General features: G+C 46.0%; 1 protein-coding gene across 1 annotated transcript in view; it reads right to left on the bottom strand.

The window, feature by feature from the left end:
• Positions 1-22,666, bottom strand: part of LOC119383896 (peptide transporter family 1) — a 658,636-nt gene extending 635,970 nt beyond the window's left edge. The window contains exon 1 of the mRNA XM_037652169.1: positions 22,613-22,666. Within this exon, the coding sequence (XP_037508097.1) occupies positions 22,613-22,618 (6 nt within the window). The 5' untranslated portion in view covers positions 22,619-22,666. The remainder of the gene's footprint in view (positions 1-22,612) is intronic.
• Between the last annotated feature and the right edge of the window lie 322 nt (positions 22,667-22,988).

The raw sequence follows: 22,988 nt of genomic DNA, 5'->3' as shown, positions 1-22,988 counted from the left end.
TGGAGACGACTGCCCCGCTTTTCGTAGCGCCCTCTGCAAGTCATCTGATAAGAACCCGAACATTATCTGGACGCGCGCGGATTGCGGTTTCCCATGCGTTGGGGGAAGAGTGTCATCACCTGAGTATATTCTTACACCGTGCACTGGACGCATGCAGCTCGCGGCAGAAAATACGAACATTGCCCCACAGCACACGACCATGGAATGCGTTCGGCCAACTGAAGATACCTTTGTGGCGCTAGTATGCACGACGGGCGAGCGAAGCATTGTCGATATATGGAGAAGCACTCAAGAGGGCACACGTCTATAATTTCTCTAACGGCACGACATCACGAACCGAAGAATTCGGAGCCGAGGGTGTTCACTTCGGCCTGCATGACGCCCCACGAATTATTTAGTGGCCTTACGTAAGCGCAAACGCAGGACTATGGTTGTTCTTTGAAGACGACTCGAAGCAAAAGTACTCTCAGTGAGTTGACAGTGGAATTCAACTAGGGTACCGATATGGGCTTGTTGGTTCATCTTGAACAGGCTAGTAGCATAGCGCGGGAAGACACACGGACAAAGAAGAGGTACGAGACGAACACAAGCGCTATGTTTGAACACAAGCGTATGAACACAAGCGCTTGTGTTCGTCTCGTACCTCTTCTTTGTCCGTGTGTCTTCCCGCGCTATGCTACTAGCCTGTTCAAGTGGAATTCAGATTGTAATATTTCGACCTTACCGCTGAATCCATCTTTGCGATATCTTTGACGTGAAGTGTATTATCCAAAGGTTAAATGATCGCGTGTATTCTTTGTCAAAAGAATGATAGTGTTAAAACCCTCAGCTATAATCCAACCCTCATGGTTCACGAGGGGCTGCTCTCCGGCCTGTTAATTAAGAACCTGCTTGGAACTTGATCTGTGCACGCACTAATAAAGTCAGCACGAGATCCGTGGCGTTAGAATCAATGCACACACAAGTTTTGGAAGATTTGAGGCCAGTTATGACATTCAAAACTAATAACCAAAACAAGCGAGGCACAAGAGGCTACGATACCGAAAAAGCACTGCGACCAAATTTAGGTTACGCTTTGAAGTGCGCCGAGTTCAGCAGACGACAGTTGGACTCTACCGGAAGTGGTGCATCTTTTTCAAAACTCGCAACGAAGTGTTTTCATATTTCAGCCTGTTTACTTAACTAGAACAACTATTATACACAGTGTCAACGAGCACAAGCGCATCTGATTGATAAGATAAGAGATAAACCTTTTAATGAAGCTGGAGATGTTTGCCTGGCTGTTCGCCTGACATGCTACTCCAGGTGCTGGGTGACGATTATGATATATACAGTGATAACCACATAACACATACAGTCACACAAGTTTACAAAGTTTGGTTCAGGCTCGTGGCCCGCAAGAAATTCAACAGCGCTTTCGTGGCACGTAGCGCACAGGTGCTGCTTTGCCATGGGCCCAGAACATGTCGCAACTCTAAGCACGATCCCCGTTGAAGATGCAAGGCTGCCTTCAGAGACTGTCTCTCTGATGCGTATCGCTTGCATTCACAAAGAACATGATGTAAATCTTCTTGGACGTTGCATTGGACGCACATTGGTGAGTCCGACAGCTTAATCTTGCTCCTGAAGTAGTTGGTGTATGCGACGTTCAGTCTGATGCGGTGCAAGCATGTTTCATCTTGCCTGTTTAGGTCTCGCGGCATATCAAAGTTACACGATGGGTCAATCTTGTAAAGTGGTCCATACTGGTGATTAGCATCTGTCCAGAGGGATCGCTGGAGCCGCCAAGCGTGTGCCGATACGATTGTCGCGGCATCTTTTCTCGAGAAAGGTATCTTGATGATTTCTCTCGAGGCGTCATGTCCAGCTTTGGCAGCGTCATCAGCATGGACGTTGCCTTGTATTCCACAGTGGGCAGGTATCCACTGCAGAGCAATGCGGTGATTGAAGCACCACTCTCAGCTATTGGCCAATGAGAATGCTATGTCTTTTGCGACGCGGAGAAACAGATTCGTGACGTCAGGTGGCAGGCGCCCGCCCACCGACGAGAACCGGCCTCTGTTTGAAAAAAGAGCGCCTGAGAAAACAGCAACTTCGCGCTCCGCTTGTAACATTTATGCGGCCCGCACGACTCCAATATTTGGCGAGCAGTTCATAGCCGCGTCTGCTTTCCGCAGGATGTGTTTTTTTCAACAAGCCCGAAAGGTGCTTCGTGACCCCTTTAAGTCATCATAGAGAACAAAGTGGCTTCAGCGAAGGATACTCTGCAATAGATAACAGCCATGCGATCAATCAAGTAATTGAGAAATTTGCTGAGTACAATACGGCTTTTATATTCATAGACTGCGGAAAGTCATTCGACGGAGCGAAGATACCAGAAGTTTTGGACGCATTGCGTCATCAAGGAGCCCTTGAGACGTAGCTGAATAAAACGTGGACAAAGGTCTTCCCAGCGCAAAAAGAAAACGCGGTCCAGGTGGGGCAAGCAGATACAAGCTCTGTTCAACGCGTGCTTAGATAAAGCGTTTAGGTTAGTAGATTGGGAAGAAACGCGAACAAATATCAACGCAGAATATATCAGCAACTTACTGTTTGCAGATGGCATCGTGCTCTTCAGCAATGATGGTGACGAACTGCAAAAAAATGATTTCACACCTAAACTGAGAAAGTGCTAAGTTTGACACAGATAATGTTCCGTAGCCCAGCTAGAGAACGACAGTTTACGCATATCAACAACGCCACAGTATTTCTACAAGAGTATTAATATTTAGGTTAGTTATTAACAGGCGAGCTTTCTCAAGTAAATGAAATTTACTCAAGACTAAGGATCCTTGGTCTGGAGCGCATGCTGCATACATTCTCAAATTATGACACGACCGCTGCTCCTATAGTGGATAGGAAGCAGCCATTGCATTTTACCAGCTGTAGCACTTTGGCCAAGAACATGGAGGATGAGAATATCAGCAAGTTAGGGACCATGTAGCTTGCGATGGAACGAAAAACGATGGGGTAACAGCTTCAGTCATTTGGGAGATGAACACCTAGGGAGTCCAACTCCTGTTGGGAGGCGACCTCCTAAATAAAGCCGACAATCCAACCCGGCCTCGAGCAGCTACGAAATATCTGAGGCAGTGCGACAAGTGAAACAGCAGAGCGTACTAATAATCTCTGGACCCAGGCAGGCCGTCAGTGTAAATTGAACCTGCGAACTGTCAATGCAAATATTCTGGCAAGCGAAGCTGATTGGCTCGATGAGATGGAAGACGTAAACTGGGATATCATTGGCCTCGGTTAAGTCAGAAGAACTGCGGAAGCTTACGTGGCACTGAACAACGCATACGTCCTCTGTATGGCGCGGGATTTCTAGTTCATAAATATATTTCACTGTACGTCGAATGATTCTCTAGTATCAGTGAAACGGTAGCAAGCGTCGTGACAAAATTAAACGGAAGATAGAAAATGAAAGTAGTTTACGGTTGCGCTCCACCGTCCAGCCATGACGGCGAAGTATAACGATTGTATGAGGTAGCAATGCATAAGGTGCGTACCCAGTACACCATGATCATGAAGTCGAAGGTTTGAGGGCAATCCGTCTGGCCGGGAAAAAACTTATTGAGGAATCGCGAAACTGTACACTGACCAAACGAACAAGTGAAATTTTAGTGACTTTTCGTATTGTGGGCAAGGTACACATACGGGGTGCCAAACGTCATTAAAATATCACTTGCTCTTTCGGTCGAGTTTCACGATTCTTCAACACCATATTCATGGCAGACTTGAATGAAAAAGTAGGAAGAGGAAAGGGAAAACGCAATCGGTTCTCTAGGAACAATGGAGGACAAATGCTGGTAGAATTCTCCGAACGAAATCAATTGCGCATAATCAATACCTTCAGAAATCGTAAGAACAGGTCATAAACATGGAAAGCCCTCACGGAGAAACGAAAACGACGTAGATTTCATATTGTGCATAAATCAAGGCATAGTACATGACATAGATGGCAAAGTAATAATATAATAATAATATCAGGGATTTTACGTGTCAAAACCAGGATATCATTATGGAAGGCTCCGGAAATTTCGACCACCTTAAGGGGGTCATGAACGACTTTTCCAAGTAATGATCTAATGACCTCAGTATCGGAGTTTACTGCCTCCCGAATCGATTGCCGCAAAAATTTCTCGAATCCGTCAAGAATGAGCGGAGTTACGGGGGTTTGGCGCACGCTCACAGCGCTTTCTCTCTTTTCTCGTGCCGACGAGCGCACTGGAAGCTAGACAGGGAGGGATGGCACGGGGGAAGCAAGTTACGTCAGCGCCCGTCATGAAACGCGATCGCTCTCCCGCTGTAATTCGCATGTGCGAGTGCGGCTACCGTGTAAAGTTAAGACTGAGGAGTGCGGCGCGGGCAAGTGGCGGTACCCCGTGGCAAGAAGCGCATCTCATCCGGCTATCGGCAAATAAGCATGCTATGTCTCTTGCGACGTACACTGGCAGATCCGCGACGTCAACGTGCAGACGCCTCGCCCACCGACGAGAGTGAGAACCGGCCTCTGTTTGAAAAGAGGGCGCCTGAGGAAACGGCAACTTCGCGCTCCGCTTGTGGCCTTTATGCGGCGCGCACGACTGTAATATTTGGCAGAGCAGTTCATAGCCGTGTCAGCTTTCCGCAGGATGTGTTTTTTCAACAAGCCCAAGGGGTGCTTCATGATCCCTTTAAACGTGCACTGACATCGCACGGACCTCTCGCATTTCACCTCCATCTAAATGCGACCGCAGCAGCCCGGATCGAACCCACGACTTTCGGGTCAGCACTGCAACCACTATAACACCGCGGCGGACGATAGGCAAAGTGAAATCTACGGATTATGGACATGTGAGGACCAGAATTGCCCTTAACCTGAGAAGAGCCAAATTAAGCACTAAAAAAGACCAACCAAGAAGTAGTAAGAATAAAAACATAAGAGCTTAGAACCACCATCGAGAATAAATGCAAAGGTTTATAACAAGAAAGTACCGACATAGAGGGGAGGAACGAAGCCATAACTAGGCTGATATAGGGCTGGCTCAATTCCTGTGGCACATACCCACCTGCGTTTTTCTGCGGACACTACAGTTTTTAAGGCTGGCTTAAACAGCGGCGCTGTTCAAAGGAAACTCTACATACGGAGGGCTGAAATGAACGCTCTCAAGCAGCGCAAAGTTATTTCAACGACATAGGGAAGGTCGGAAATGTACAGATCACAGATAAGTCACGCAGAAAATCAAAGTAGAACAAGGCAACCAAGTCGCGTATGTAACTACAGATGAGGCTGGAAAAGCCAAGACTGTGCGTACCGATAAATAACTAGCCCATATGGCGTAATGCTTCTTCAGGCTTATTTTTCATACACGAATGGTGCAAATTCTGGTAGATTGAACACTGACAAAACAAATCTGGTGCGTTCTACGATTATCACTACTCCTACAAAGAGCTATTCAATCAACAACAACATAATTGCCAAAATAAGTGTCATACAAGTTCATTTCTCGCCGGATCTAACGTGGAGTGATTACATAGATTATATTACAAATAATGCCTTCAATAAATTAAGACCTATTAAACGCCGTTTGTCAGGCGCCAACGCTAAAATGAAAATGTACGCCCACGCAAAGTTAATCAGATCGGCATTACAATATGCCTTGATAATATGGCATCTAACCTGCGGCGTCCTTAAAAGCAGGCTTGATTCTGTGTAAAACAAGGCAGCCAGACTTGTCTACGTACTCCTCATATAAGAGTGCATCGGTGAAAGACTGAATGTTATTGATACACGACGCACTACATCTGGATTTTCATTTTTCGACTCACTGTATCATAGCAATTTCGGCTAGGCAACTCAATATATCCTTCCTGCAAAATAAATTCCTCCGCGTATAGACCACCGTCTCAAAGCGGAACCAATTTATGCACGAAATGTCACCATACGCACTTTCCACTGAACAGTGGAAGATACCATCACTGATACATCTTCTTTTAAGACAGAATTATTGAGCTGTTCCTGTTGTACTGACAATCCATGATGTTGTGTACGTAATACACTTTTTATGTCGTGTATTTATTTGTCCAGAGAGAGATAACACATAGGGTGCTGTCGTCGTTTATGTCTGTTGATATTCGCGCTAATCCATTTTTATTGTAATTTAGTACTGTTGGATTATGTAGTTATGATATATATATATATATATATATATATATATATATATATATATATATATATATATATATATATATATATATATAAGGAACCGTGGCGACGTGGCCGTGGGCGTAGTAAGAGAACTGAAAGAGATCCTTTTGGGAAACAGCAACAGCGGAAGGTTTTATTTTCGACGCTTCAGCCGGGGTCCGGCCTTCATCAGGAATGTGAATACAGTGTGTTCCCACCCCTTTTTATGCAAAAAAGCTCGAAATAAACAAGAAAGAGAAGAAAAAAATATAACTATTGTGAAGCAGCGTTTGGAACCCTCAAGATTCGTCTTTATTGTCTCGAGTATGAGCCCCACAATCCAAACCCAAGCGGCTATGATCAGTATGTACATATTAGAAGATTGAGCGCATAAATAACGCGCACACTAATGTTCCCCGTCCGCGACTTTCGCGGGTAAGGTACGCCGAACGAATTACTTGAGGCGTGAAACATCAACTATCTCAGAAGCCCGGTACTGACGATCCGAAGAAACCTCAACGGCGGTGACACGATAGATCACTGGGGATGTTTGTTCACGAACAACTTAAGGTCCATGGAAGTGCAATTGAAACTTGTCACATAATCGGGGAGTACGAACAGGCGTACAAACTCCAGGACGGAAGGTGACGTCGCGATGAGAGCTGCTTGCGGTCTCGTTGGCTGTCCTCTGTGTTGAGGCGAGTAGGTTGTCGACATTCATCAAGCCTAGAGAAAACTGTTGCTGTAAAGGTTTTCGTTGTTACACTGAAGGAGAAGACGTCGATGGCGAATGTCAGCGCCCGACCGTAGACGAGGTGCAAAGGTGAATACCCGGTAGTTCTTTGGACAGCGGCGTTGTGCGCAAACGTCACGAGTGGTAACATTGTGTCCCAGTTATCGTGGTTTAGTATCACTGATATCATGTCGGTAGTGTCCGATGGAATCCCTCGGCCAAGCCATTTGTTTGAGGGTGGTAGGCTGATGTGGCCTTATGAACTGTGCCACAAGTGTTCAGTACTGCTAGAATTGTGGACAAAAACGCCTTGCCGCAATCACTGAACGGCTCGCGAGGTGCACCATGACGCAACACAATGGCTTCCTAAAAGAAAGCGGCAACGTCTGACGCAGAACTAGTGAGTGCGTGGAGGAGCGGCCTCTGCGTACCGTGTGAGTTGATCGACACGTGCTGGCGTTACGGGAAGTGGTCCAACTAGGTCTATTTCGACAATGGCAAAACGTGTCTCGGCACATAGGATGGCTTGTAACAGGCCGGCACACAGTGAAGCTGGTTGTTTCCGGCGTTGACAAAGTACGCAAGAAACGACATTCTTGGCCACAATGGTGAAAACACAAGTGGCCAGCAGATGGGTTAAGGAAAGAAGATGACTTTTAAGGGCTCGTTTTTCTTTGTTAAATACAATATTAATGAGACCTAACAGACAATAATGCCAAGGAAAGTATAGGAGATGTTATTTGTAGTAATTAGGATATAAATGTGAAGTGGACGAAAAGATAACTTGCCGCCGGCAGGGACCGAACCTGCGACCTTCGAATAACGTGTCCGATGCTCTACCACTGAGCTACGGCGGCGGTCATCCTCCCGTCCACTTTATGGGCTATATGTGTGCATTTTAAACCTGGGACTCTTAGTCAGCGCCGATCGCAGCCATGGCGGCGAGTGCACTCTTTTTCTGCCTTGTTGGCGTCACGCAGCACGTGATCTTCTTACGAGCTGGCAGCTCACCAAATAATCCCTCGCATACTACCTGAAGGCATCCTGTCTGCCAGGAGGAGACGCTCGCTATCAATGAAGGGAGAAAGATTACTTTTAAGGACAGACCGCAATGCCAAGTATAGGGGACGTTATCTGTAGTAATTGCAATATAAATGTGAAGAAAGTAAAGTGCACTAAAACGGCAAGTTATCTTTTCGTCCACTTCGTAAATAGGAGAAAAATATTGCTTTCTTCATTCTTTCTTACTGATGTGGCCATTTTTTTTGTATGAAATTGTATAATTTTTTGGATATATTTGTATTCTGAATGTGTTCTATATGATTATCTTTTCTTTTTGTGAAAGTGTGCTACCGCTGCCTGCATTGTAGAGGTGGCTGCGGGCATCTGTCAAGTTGCTTGTGTTTCAAGCAACTTTTACCCACAGTCTCCTCCATCGTTGATGGAAATAAAGAAATTATTATTATTATTATTATTTAGCCTCACGTTTCGCTCCCGGGTGCTGTTTGAGACCGTTATTCATGTTACCGCGTAAGATTGACTGTTAGGAACTATTGGGTTCAACCTAGTCCTCTAGTCAGTGAAAAAGGCACGTGCCGGCGAGCATTCGCCGCCGCGCTGACATGGCCCGAGCGGTTGGCGAATACGAAGAGCCGTCTGCGGAAAGGAGAGCGAAGTGTAGAAAAAGATAGAAAAATGTGATGTGCACGCAGCTTTTGTTTTGTTTGTAATTTACTTTCTAAAGTGTTCAAGCGCAGCCAGAAATTTTTTTCAGGGGGAGGGGGCGACGGGGGACAACCATACTTTATATATGTTCGTGCATGCGTTTGTACGTGTGCGTACACACACGCAAAACTGAAAAGTTTCGGGGGAGGTCGAAACCCCCTGCCTGGCTACGCCAGTGGTTCACTGCCAGGGGAGAAATTGGCTCTAAGGAATATGAGCCGGCCAATAGGAGGAATCCCTCCCTTCTGGTATTTTAGCAATATGGCTGTCTGCTCCTGCTCTGCACTTCTCAGTCATTCCGGAAAGACACACAGGAGTGTCGACTTGGGCTTGTTGGTTTGTCATCATCGTAAACTGTTGCACGTGAAAGACGTAGAGAGGGAACACAAAAAGACACTCGCAGTGTGTTGATTCGACACTTGACTCATCGTGTAGAACACGGGCGAACCGTGCGGGAGAAAGCACAATGGCACGGCTATGTTCAACTGTTGGCGCCATCTTAAGCAAGAACCGTTTTCCTGTCGTGGATAAAGGTCGCAAACGTCTTCCTTTGAAATTATTTGCATTTATGTGAAAATTTATTCGGCCTATATTTACGATTTTGGGAGCCTAAAACATTGTTTTGCCTGCCTATTTTTGGCGCCTAAAACAAGCTTTCTTAGTGCCTAAACATCCGGCCTCTAGTTATTAGTATCGAAGCGTCGAAAGAGAGAGGAAGCCCGCAGTTGTGGCCCTCTAGCAGTCTCCTATCAAACTAGAGCACGCGCCGGAGTGGAGCGAGCGCCCCATGCTACAGTTGGCTATGCTATATGTGGTTTTGCACGCGTTAATATCATCATCAAGGCGCTCGAAGAACAAGAGGAAGAAGACTTCTCTTTCGCGCGAGCTGCGCCTGTAGCGGTCGCCTCTGGATCTAAGGTTAAGGCGCGGGATTTCGCCCCAGCATAAGAACCTGGCGAGCCAGCTCCTAAAATTATCCTTTTATTTTGACCTCAACACTATTGTAAATTAAGTATAGTCAAAGTGACTTACGATTGTGAAAAGCTTGCCGTATAGATGGTTAACCAGCAAAGCAAGTTAAAGAGAATCGCTGCTGCAGCATCTTTATCGACGCTGTCGCTATCGGTGCTTTCACAGCGTTCAATGTCCAGTGAAAAACCCTCGTCGTCAAAGTCTCCTTGAACATCGCACGGTCAAAATCTATCTAAAGAATATCCTAGAGCTGCCTCGCCTTTTACGCGTTCTGGGCTCAGAGATTGTGCTGCCACCAATCAACAAAGTAACAAACATGCAGTGCAGAGCTGGCTATGAAAGCAACACACTGTTAACAAGGGACAACGTTGAGCGCGGGGCTGCGGATCAAATTTGGCCAGCTGGGGTCCACTGACGCTGATATACACATACTCGATCAATCAACCACGTTTCATCTCCATCAGAATGCGTCGGCTGAGGACAAGATTGAGCCCGCAACGCGACCGGTAGTTGGTCGCGGCTCACGATAGCCGTGGAGCGAGCGCAGCCCCGAATGACTGAATGGTCTCCAAAATGGGCTAGCGCGAAAATCGACAAGGACTAAGAAGGAACACTGATGTAGGGTGATTCCACGTAAGATCGAACAAACGATGGCTGGTCGACCTCTCAAATTTATTTCAAAATTTTATATATTATTGCCTGATGAGTGGAAAGAAGAGATCCGCAATTTGTTTCGCCGCCAAAAATTTTTTCGAAGCACAGGAAATCAATAACGACGAAGAAGTGGAGTGGAGCGCTCATCCGCTTTGCTGTTTTGGCCAACTTTCGTTATGAATTGCACAAAATATATTAAAGTTAGGTAGCTGAAATTTCTTTACCTAAATATATGCATGTTTTTGCTTCTGCTCATGCTTTTGCGCCATAAAACCCCACATAACTAACTAACTAACTAGCTTCTGCTCAGGTATTTTTAGTTTTTATGTGTAGTGTAGATGTTTTTATAAAAAACCTCAAAAATGGCCCAATTGGCAAAATTTTCTTTACTTTGAAGGTCTTTATCTCAAAAAAGCCTTGTAGCAGAGCGACAAAAATTCTACATTACGTTCTTCGCATGCTTATCTACCAAACTGCCAAATCTTGTATTTATATAACTTTTCAGTAAAGAGATATGATCGGACTAAGTTCAAGAAAACACCGAACAATGGAAACTTCTGACGACAATTAAAAAAAAAAACCCATTTTTTAAATTTCTTAAACTTTGTCCACTTATTCTCCTCCACATCAGCTTTCATAATCATTAAAAACATGTTGCATAATGTCGTTGCACTAATAGTTACGGCCCCTCCAATGAGACCCTTAGGCAAGGATGGGCAATTCCGACTTCTTGCCCAGCAAGTGTATAAAATGCAGGCAGGATTGAATTTCTTTTTATTAAAAGGCCAGCAGGTACCTAAAAACGTGTCGCCGGCACTGAAGATGTTAATTCTGAAATTATTTGGTCACTGCAGCGGCCACGAGCGCGGGGCTACCGATCAGGCGCGCGCGCACCCGAGATGCTCGTTGTAAGAGACGGCGCAGTGAGAGCTCGTTTTCGCGTCCTCAGACCGATTGAGTTCGAAACAGCAACACCTCTCGGGTGACTTGAACGCACGTGCACCGGTAGTCGCAGTGATCTGGTTAAATGCGTCGATTTCTCTTTCAGGGGGCATAAGAATGTCATCGTTAAACTGCGCGTTCCGTGAATATCTTTCATTGCAGTGGTAGCAAAAGCACGCGTAGCACAAGTAGTCCGTCTCACTGACAGTCACTGATCTTTCGGGCGTTAAACGTTCCTTCAATTAAAGCATTTATGTCTAGGTCGGTAACTCTGCGAAATTTTGGCTTCTTTGCAATAATTAAAGGAGTACTGACACGATTTTGAGACATCGCAAAAGGGACATTTTTTGCTTCGTTGGCATGCAGTGTCCATGCTGTCCACACACTGGAGTCGGAGAGCACGTATAAAATATTTTAATTTGACTTTGAAGTTTTCGTCGCTGAGTATTTGCAAGCCAGCCACACTGCAAGGACATTATCCCGACGAGTCAAGACAGTTCCTCCGAGTTCGCGAGTTCTGCGTCCTGCATGCAGCCTAAATCGTAGAAATCACTGTCAGGGTCACTGGACGACAATTCACTCATCGTTGTCTGTTGCACCACGAGCAGATGACGGATTTCCCTCTAGTACGTCGCGAATTTCTGTATCTCCGTGAAGTCACACTGCTATGAAACGACACTGAGAAGCCACCCCCTCGATATCGAAACCGAAAGTGCCTTTTTAAGGTGGCGCTAATTAAAATATATAGGATGTATTCCCAGGCACCACAATAGTCGTTTTAGGTTTTTCGACACCAGTATTTTTATTTGGAGCAACAATCCGAAATTTTTAAAAATTCGTGTCAGTACTCCTTTAAGCTTCTTGTGCTTCGAAAGGTAGTCTCCACAATAGACTCATTCAGAGCTATACTTTCTCGTCATGAGACGCACAGGAGGAGTAGAGTAAGAGCAAAGCACAAGAACTATCCGCGCCGAATGAAGCGTGAACGGCGCACCGAACGCGCGGCCAGTTCACGCCGTCTGCTGCCGACATCTAATATAGGCAAGCGCATCCGGTTACCGATAGTTTTGCTTTTCTTTCCTTTGACAATCCATATTTTGCTTTGCCACTGGAGCGCCACGTTCATGCTTTCGACGTTCATGCTTTCGCAGTTTAACGATGACATTCTTATGCCCCCTGAAAGAGAAATCGACGCATTTAACCAGATCACTGCGACTACCGGTGCACGTGCGTTCAAGTCACCCGAGAGGTGTGGCTGTTTCGAACTCAATCGGTCTGAGGACGCGAAAGCGAGCTCTCACTGCGCCGTCTCTTACAACGAGCATCTCGGGTGCGCGCGCGCCTGATCGGTAGCCCCGCGCTCGTGGCCGCTGCAGTGACCAAATAATTTCAGAATTAACATCTTCAGTGCCGGCGACACCTTTTTAGGTACCTGCTGGCCTTTTAATAAAAAGAAATTCAATCCTGCCTGCATTTTACACACTTGCTGGGCAAGAAGTCGGAATTGCCCATCCTTGCCTAAGGGTTTCATTGGAGGGGCCGTAACTATTAGTGCAACGACATTATGCAACATGTTTTTAATGATTATGAAAGCTGATGTGGAGGAGAATAAGTGGCCAAAGTTTAAGAAATTTAAAAAATGGGTTTTTTTTTTTAAATTGTCGTCAGAAGTTTCCATTGTTCGGTGTTTCCTTGAACTTAGCCCGATCATATCTCTTTACTGAAAAGCTATATAAATACAAGATTTGGCAGTTTGGTAGATAAGCATGTGAAGAACGTAATGTAGAATTTTTGTCGCTCTGCTACAAGGCTTTTATGAGATAAAGACCTTCAAAGTAAAGAAAATTTTGCCAAGTGGGCCATTTTTGAGATTTTTTATAAAAACATCTACACTACACATAAAAACTAAAAATACCTGAGCAGAAGCAAAAACATGCATATATTTAGGTAAAGAAATTTCAGCTGCCTAACTTTAATATATTTTGTGCAATTCATAACGAAAGTTGGCCAAAACAGCAAAGCGGATGAGCGCTCCACTCCACCTCTTCGTCGTTATTGATTTCCTGTGCTTCGAAAAAATTTTTGGCGGCGAAACAAATTGCGCATCTCTTCTTTCCACTCATCAGGCAATAATATATAAAATTTTGAAATAAATTTGAGAGGTCGACCAGCCATCGTTTGTTCGATCTTACGTGGAATCACCCAGGTACAGGTCAGGCGGTACTCGCAACTAAAGATTATGAACCAACTAGCCCAACAACGTATACTATTAAGACTGAATGGTCGCTCACAAGATTCGTACAGCTCTTTTCCGACAAAATGTAAGGCGCTTTAGTTTAGTGTATCACCTATTTATTGCGAAGGCCCTGATATTATTCAGTTAAAGAAGAGCAAATCGCGACATCACGCCACACGCTGCGTATAATGTTAAGGGGTTTTATACACTGCAAAAACAGCGATAGATATTACATACAAGCGAAATAGCGCGAGTTTCGACAGAAGAAGACAGACACTAACATTTCACTAAGCTGCGTGGACACAGAACACCTAGCGGAGCTGAAATGTGTACGCTGTGTGACATCACTGGCAGCGCGACTTGCTCAGGGTGCTTCACCACGTATTTTCACAAAAACTTCGCGTCTCGCACGAAAGAATCAAGCGTATCTTGTCACGGACAGCCCGGTTTGTTCACGGATTCACGCAACATGCAAAGTCGTAGTGTTCCTTTTCAACCGACGCGTTGACAAACGGGCTAGCACCCGAACTAGGGAGCAGCTGCCGGTGTGTCGTCTGCCAACCCTCCTCCTGACATCCGCTTGGTGGCGTGACAGTCTATGGGCATTAGGAATATAGACAGTAGAACCCCAGACATTCCAAATGTGGGTGTTGTTGAACCGACAAGCTGATAAATATACAGGGTGTCGAACCTCGGACCTTCCAAGTATGAGTGTTGTCGAACCCACAAGCTGCTAAATATATAGGATATAGAGCCCCAGACAATCCAACTGCGAAATGATAGGTAAAGCAGCACAAAAGTAACGATACATAACGAACACACAGGACAGTGCTGACTTGAAATAACAGTTTTTTATTGGGTGAGCTTGCTTATTTATGGAAACCATCAGTATGGAAAACCAACAGCTTCCCAGCGCGTGACTGGCTTTCCCAGCAAACGTACTTATAAAAAAAAGAGGACACTTAGATCCATAAACATCATGAAATTGCCAACTGGTACCTCGTGCATAGCTACCAAAGGATCCAACGAGCTCGAAAACATTGACACGCGTATTTGGTGACAACATCCTTAGGGCACTAAAAACCATGAAATCTTACTGCAGCCTCTACCGTGTCCGGCATGACCTTTGAACCGTGTTGGCATTGATCTATGTTGACCGCTTCCGTACAGTGCGGCTGGCAATTGATGGGTAGTGGTCGCCGTAGACCATCTCACGAGATACGCTGAAACGGATCCGCTACCTTCTGCTGGTGACGTAGCCAACTTCGTTTTACGTCGCTTCGTCCTGCGTCCACGCGAAATACTCAGCGATAGAAGGCGCGTGTTTTAGATGCGAAGCAGCTTTTGCTCGGGGCTGTATCCCGTGGTGGCGTCCGCGCTCCACTGCGCATGCGCCTACTCTCTCTCCCACTCTCCTCCTTTACGTGGGTGTTCGGTCGCCTTCTCTCCTGCCCCGAGCTGCAGTCACGGCGCAGCCTCTCCTCCCACGTGATGCGCCAGCGTAGGCGCGTCCCCTCCCCCTTTCTCTCCTCTCCTACCCCCCCTCTCGCGCGCCTCATTCTCTCCTGCGACGAGTATGCAGCAGCAACGCCTCCGGCGTCTTTACGTGGCACGAGCGGCCGAAGGCCTCCTCTGCTTCTGTGGCTCTAAACGTGGGGCGATCGTGCTCTGCTTCCCTCGCTGAAGAATCCCACGACGACACCAATGGCATGGATTGCAGAGAGGCAGACCCACATGATCTTGCGACTTTGCGGGAGTCGAATACCTCGGACGCCGGCAGTTCCACGCAGCGGGAGCTGGATGGAGACTGGAAGACAGTGCTGATTCTACGCCAGAAAAAGGCACAGGCTCGAGAACGCAAGAAAAAAACACCATCTCCCGCTCAAGCGAACCATCTACCCGCTGCTTCGCATCCACACATGGTGCACTTTAGCGGGAGATGGTGTAATTTTTTATTCCACGTTCTTTCAAGAACTCCTTCGCGCATGCCACACGGTTCACCGCACCTCGACAGCCTACCACCCGCAGACCAACGGTGGAACAGAGTGCTTCAACCGAGCTTGCCCGCCTGTATGTCAAGTCTCACAAATCCAACAAGGATGTTGTTCTCCCATTTGTAAGTTATGCATAGAATACCCCGACGCAGTCAACAAAAGGCGCCTTTCTTCCGTTCTTTTATATGGCCGTGAACCATGCCACTCTTGACGCCATTTCGCCGTATCGTCCGGACGCCTCCGAATTGAGTTCTGTTTCTGGAATGGTACAGCACGCCGAAGAGTGTCGTCAGTTGGCTCGCTCATTCAGCTCGGAGAAACAAGGCCTCGAAAAAGAACGCGATGACCACGACCAGCAAGTCGAGATGGTACGAGCCAACATCCGATCCGATGTGGCGTAGGTTCGGGCATTTTAAATATACGCCGATTTAGCATGCAGCGAGCAGTTCGTAGCGGTCTCTACGTTATGCTCACGTCATAAAGTAAAAGAACAAATTTTGCGCAATGCTCGGGCGTTTCACACTGACGTACTCGATAAAAGCATGCCTTCGCGAGTGACAATATCAAGCGCGCCGCCATAGACGACTCCGCTGACAGCCACCGCGGTGCTGCGGCTAGAGCAGTTTGCGATCCGCGATTTGTGTTGTTATAGAGCGCTCATTTTTGATATCACAACTGGCAGCGTCAAATGAAACCCGAACAGCGGCAAGCCTTCGCACTGGTATAGTGCACGCCGTCCAGTGATCACCATGCATGGGCAGGCGCGCATATGCGCAGTGCGGCCGAACCGGATGCGCGCCTGTCAATAGTGATAACTGGACGGCGTGCACCAAACCAGTGCGAAGGCTTGCCGCTGTTCGGGTTTCATTTGACGCCGACTGTACATTTATGGCACGCTGTTAATAATCCAAGGTTCGGTAATAATCGAAGGTTGTGGGTTCGGATCCCATGCTTTTCTGTCCACTTGGAACTTACGTCATAATTACCACACTAGAGACGACAATTAATGTCCCCTGTGACTCTCTGTTGGATACATTTGGTTGCAATCTCCCTTCTTTTGCCATAAATATCAAGATTTAATGAATCATCGAAACGCCCTCGCATCGCGATGCGGTTTGATGCTCGGTTCTGCTTTCTAGAAACCATGTGCCTCCCCGCTGTCCTTTGCGCTGCGCATACTGAGAACACACTAGACGTCATTTTCTTCATCTAGTAGAGCAAACTGTAGCTGTTACAAAGCGCCCTTTATGTTGTTACTTTTTGTGCCCGTTCATTTGCGTTGCATAAAATTAGCGTTCAACTATACACATACTCATCGCCTTTATTTAAGCGACACAAACCTCCTCCTCGAAAATATCCCTGGCTACGCCAATGATCACAGCGTCTGAACTCTGCCAAAGCATCGAGGTCTAGCAGTGTCAAATTTCGTGTCGATTTCCGAGTTGAGGTTGATGAAAACAACAAAAATGTGCTTACAATTCATTTTTTTTGGAATGCTGTGCAGCTTCCCTTTAAACGACGTCAAGCTTTCCACGTGCATTTCGTCTTGCAGAGACCTCGTTAACTCTGTCGGCCAGATGCCTATTATTACCATCAAAGTATACGCTCAGATGTCACGTGGGCAGTACAGCGCAATTATATATATAATATATATATATATATATATATATATATATATATATATATATATATATATAGAGAGAGAGAGAGAGAGAGAGAGAGAGAGAGAGAGATTGCGATTATTGCCAGCGGTTTCGACCACCAGGGTCTGAGCGCTGACGAAGAGCGGTCGAAACTATTGACAAATATAATTAACAAAACCGCTAAGTCCTCTCTCTTCTGTCCCCAAGTACGTTTGGCCCATTGAAACAGCTTCGACAAGATATATATATATATATATATATATATATATATATATATATATATATATATATATGTGTGTGTGTGTGTGTGTGTGCGCGTGTGTGTGTGCGTGTGCGTGTGTGCGTGTGTGTGTACTCTATATGAAATGAGCCCGGTAGTTTTTGGACCGTCTCCAATCGTGGCGACAAAAATCGTGCCAGTATATGTGACTGTCAGAAGTAGTTATTGAGGCGGTATATCTCGGGCAGAATTGTTGTGACGCCTAGAGGGCGCTTCTGACTTTGTGCGCATAGAGTCACTGGAAAATTTCAGAGTACCGCAAAGGGAGGCTGCACGCGGGCAACATTGGGCGACGGCGGCCATTTCCCTTCCGGACCATCCGGCACGTCGGTAGCGTGTGTTGAGAAGTGACCGATCTTTCCGCCTCGATGCCGTGTCCGCTCGGCGTAACTGGAATATGTGTGTGTGTGTTTCTTCAAACGGATATCAGAAGTGATTTCGAGTCATCGACAGTCATGACTCGACTGCGCGGTAAGCGGTGTAGCTAATGAAACGTGCGGCGAATGTTGCCATGTGCTCGCGATCTCTCTTCGTGGCTTCATCGGTCTCTTTGTTTCACGGCCGGGTGTGTTCGCAAGGTCCGGAGCTGTAGACATAGTTGCATTAGCGTAATGACCGTGCGAGATGCCATTTACTTCGACACTTGGTGAATGTTGACTGTTTGCTCTAGCTTTGCAGTCGGTGTTCAGGTTCACTTCATACCGCATTCGAGAACATTATCGAACATCGAGAACATTCAGCATTGCGTCCTTCGACTGATCGCTGACGCACACCTTACTTGCGCACCATGCTTGCTGTTCAGCTAGGTGTTAAGGCGGTAAGCGGAAGTTGTGCGTGAAGTATTTGTCTCGGTTCGGAACGCCAGCAGCCGAACGCACGCGCGAATCGGCGTGCGGTAGGTAAGGTGCACCTTATTTTGCGAATATGTTGTCATTTCCTAACAAATACGTAGAAAATAGGCCATCAAAAATGATTGACGTCACCGCTCAGTTGTTTCATTTCCTATTTTTTGTCTCCTTAATATTCCCAATGTTGCAGTGCATTTGCAAATATTTTGCTGTGTCCCGACAAAGTTTTTTCTTTGGCGTTGCCAGCGTGTAAACAGCTGGGGTTCGGTTTCTGCACTGCTTTTAATTTCAACTTTTTTTTTTCGTAATGCACTCTTGTTAAAACTTCCTCGGCGCAGTGCTTTATGTTGTTTTGATCAGAAATAGCACATCCCGGAAATTTTTAACGCGCATGCTACTACAACACAGTATGTATATAGATCAAGGGCTCGCATGAAATCGATTCCCTCAATGCGTGGTAGGATAAGCCGTTTTTTTTTTTTTTTTTTTTTTTTTTGCTGTGGCCATTTCTCACCCACTAAACAGTATTGTAAGTGTACGCTCGGCGCAATGCAGCATAAGTCGCATTTAAAAAAAAAAGATACGCTTAATAACATTGCCGTATACCAAGTTTATCAACAGAGTTCCACGCTTCAGTTTCGCGCAGTGGCAAATGATCATGCGACAATTGCCTTCAAGGTATACAGTAAACAGTTGTTTTAATAGGTCTTCGATTTCGCTCTTGTGCGTGACACGCTTATAACTCGAAATGCATGCACAATCTGCTCAACAGATCGCGATATAAACAGCCGAGCAAATAGAAAGGTATGTAGTATGTAGTTTTTAATATCGCTGAATATAGCGAACCGAAAAGGTGAAGTATCCTGTTGCATGAGAGCTTTTCTAGCAAAGTTTGTGTAGTTCACTGCAGAAAGGAGTGTTCTTCCAGGGGGGCGAATTCATTCCGCGGCCAACTATGCAGCCACGTACAACGACGCTCTTTGACGTTCATGTTTCCCACACGGAATGGAAAAATATACGAAATACCCGGAGTAGCTCACCAGCAACGTTCGGTTACTGGTGAGCTAATCTCTGGCACCTGCATGACGCGTTTAAAAAAGCGACGAAGTACTTCTAGGGACCGTGGTACTGCTAAATGTCCGACCGCACTCTGCATTCAACGCGCCTGCACCCAAAGCGCTTGGAAGGGATATGGCGGCGAGAGGTCACGTGATGCGAGTAAGCCAATCACGTCGGTGGCGGCGCGCGGAAAACAGATGCGATACTCTGAAATTTTTCTAGTGACTATGTGCGCAGAAGCAAAAAATGTGTAGCGCAAAGTGCTTTACACAAATTACTGCTTTGAGTCATTATTACGAAACAATTTTTTTCTTAATCTGAAGGCGCCGGTCTTATTCCATGATGGTGTCAGTTTATTCATCCTTGTTTTAATTTTCATTTATTTTGGCAGTGACAAAACATCGCAAAGTGCTGCATGTTTAACGTTTCTTTTTTAGAAAAAGGGGTAGATTTTTTTTTGTGAGCAACATATTCACATTACGGGCTTATATCTACTAAGTGATAAAAATACTTGGCAAAGTGTAAAGCAGAGACATTGCCACAATATGAAAGGGAAAATAGACAACCACCCGTTTGTAGCACGATGCCACAAGGAAATTTCTCATTCCCTTTCTTAACCCTTCCGCAACCTTGCGGGATTTCGCAGAACTGATTTGCAACATTGCCACAATATGTTGGGCAAAAAATACCACTTTGACCAATGTTGTGGCTTCATTTTCATTGTGCAGCGTTGCAAGTAAAAATATGGCTGATATATTTTGGTGTAGAAAATATTTGTTGGAAATACGTATTGAAAGTTTTAAAGGAGCGACCGAGCGAGAAAAAAAAAATTCCTACTGACCGAAGCTCGCCTTCACTGCACAGTGCTCCCGCGTGGGATTCCCAGCGAGTGTGGCAAGTAACACAACTGATGCAAGAAACACTTGTGCACGATGGACCGGTACTTTTCCCCTTGGACGATCAAGGGCCGCTTCATGGTGGCGCAGAATTGTCTGCAGGCATAGTCGATGGCTTCCCATAATTATATTACATGGCGTAAGAATTGACGGCATACTTGCAGTATAGTTGGCTTTCGTTTACCACTGGGTTGCGCGGTGAAAATATATATCCTAGGTCTACACGTTCGAGATGACATAAATGACAGACTCCGGACAGAATTTGGACCATCAAGAAAAAGCCGTCAGCGCGGACGTCCCAGGAAGACCCGCCTTTCACCATTTTACTACTTGCGGCGTTTTTGAAGACGTTCGATAAAACTTAAACAAGGGAACCAGCATTACCTGCATCGCCGCTGCGAAAGGGCGCCCGCTGGAACCCTGCGCTGATGTGACACGCAGCGAAGGCAACGCAAAGGGAACCGAGCGAGGGAATCACTCTTTTCAAACTTTCTGCACGTACTACCTACAAAGTGTATTACACAGCGATGTTTCACTTGAAGCGCTACACTGCAAAGCCGCAGTATGGGTCGAAATGCTATTATTTCCAGCTTTGTCACAATGTTCCGGCTTTATACTTTCCCGCAGTAGTTTTATGATTCAGTATATGAGCTTATTAATACCCCAACGCCAGTATATTGATCGCAAAAAAAAAATTGTCTTTTTTTTTCTAGAAAACGTAAACATGCACGATTTTGCGATGTCTTGTCATTACCAAAAGTAATGAAAATTAGAACAAAAATTAATAATCTATCATAGTCATGAAATATCGGCGCCTTCAGATTAAGCAAAACATTATTTCATAGTAGTCACACAAACCAACAATAGGTGGATAGCAAAACGGCGCGTCGTCTGCTACAGCCCTCCGGTTCTAGGAACCGTCAAGGCTCAGCTCTTCGCTGCTTCAAGTTGTGTTCAGTGTAATCGGGGAGGAGGCAAGATAACTGGTAACAACCGCGTCGCACAAAGTACGCGTTTTCTCCCCGATTACACTGAACGGAACACAGCTTGAAACAGCGAAGAGCTAGGCATCGAACCGGAAGACGTCATTTTGCTATCCACCTATTCTGTATCATTTATTTTGCGTGATACAGTTTCACTTCCCTGGATAGACGCTATGAGGGCCCCTTTATAACGTGGCGGTGCGCCACCATGATCGAGAAAAAAAAAAAACTTTGTTTTAGGTCGGCTTAATGCCTGGTCTACTGCATTTAAATCCATCTTACTACTGCAAAAAAGATATACCAGCCCAGCTTCCCACCCCAGATTTTTCCCAAAAGTTTGTGCACAGTTCGAAGCGTCCTGTTGACATCAATAATTGTTTCTAGAAAGATATTGCTTCAATAAATACTTTTGACGTGCACAAACATCGGCGCAATTCTAATTTTATATATATAATATAAAGTGGTTTCATTCTGACGACGACTGGTCCACCAGCCTAAACGTTAATACAGGCACATTTAGTACATTCAGCCTCCTCTTCAGTGATCAATCGTACCGGGCCCATCAACCTTCACACCCAATGTGTGTGTGTCCGCGTGTGCGTGCGTGTGTTTGTGTGTGTCAGTGGCGTAGCCAGGGCGACCCATCGAGCCCGTGCCCTCCAACCCCCCCCCCCCCCCCCGAATATTGTTTTCCTATGAAATACAGAACACAAAATGGCACTCGACCTGACTTATCTGCCCAGACCCAGTGTCGGATCAAGGAGATGACCCCCCCTCCCCCCGAAAAGAAATTCTGCCAACGCCACTGGAGTGTGCTCTTACTAACTTAGAAATGTGTGTGTTTTTACTACTGTACAAATGAAATGCCACCCCCCCCCCCCCCATATGCACACAACGAAAAAAGATTCTGCAATAGCCTGCGAAAGTTGTTCATGGTAAAAGCAGCGTAAAAACACGACGCGAGAGGACATTTTGAGCTGAATAAAAATTCTGCCTACGCCAGTGCGCTGGGCGTGCGGTGTATGAGGCAGGGCAAAGTGTTTCCCAACAAGTGCTGTATGCTATCGTTCCGCGGAAGTTCTGCGGTGGAAGCGTAAGTCGATGGTTTCAGACTTCTGCAGGAAATATACAAGAGGGCTTACGAGGACTGAAGTTTGTAGGAATTCAGAATTGAACAAGCACGGCTCGTGTCATCTTCCTTCCGGTGTCCCTGTGTTTTGCGCTATGAAGGGCATATACGATCGTCACACTCCTAATTGGTAAAGACGCTACAGCAGAGATTTGTTGAGAAAGCGTTTCGTAACCATAGGTCGTGTGCTTCGCAGACATGGAAGTGTCAAGCACCAAACAAGTCAGAATTTCGGAATCGAAGCCTCACTGGAGCACCTCACGACAAAAAAAGTCCCGCGAGAGCGGATGAGGAAAACCGGCTCACCGACCTGCATCGTTGGCCGCTCCTCGCACGGTGGTGGCAGCGACAGGTGTGCCGACGAGACTCTGTTTACAAAGCCATGGGGAAGCCAAGGTTGCTCAACGCTCATGAGCTGGCCGCGCTGCTTTCAGCTTTTGTCACGTGCTTGTTGTTACAGAATAAACTTGTGCATCACGGCCCCCTTTTTTCGCAACTTGAAAAAAACAACAGCGCCACTTCTTATTCAACTGGCCTTCCCGAGAAAAGAATTGTCAACATCCGCTAGCAAGTTTGAGAGAGCTGCAATCGAGGCTTCCAGTGTCCTCTTTTTTTTCCCGCACGATGTCTTCAGAGCGATAGAAAAAACATTTGAAAAGCAAAGTAGTCATTTCCTTCCCAAAATG

The sequence above is a fragment of the Rhipicephalus sanguineus genome, chromosome 1, assembly GCF_013339695.2.
Source record: "Rhipicephalus sanguineus isolate Rsan-2018 chromosome 1, BIME_Rsan_1.4, whole genome shotgun sequence".
NCBI lineage: Eukaryota > Metazoa > Arthropoda > Arachnida > Ixodida > Ixodidae > Rhipicephalus > Rhipicephalus sanguineus.
This window is presented reverse-complemented; position numbering and strand designations above follow the sequence as displayed.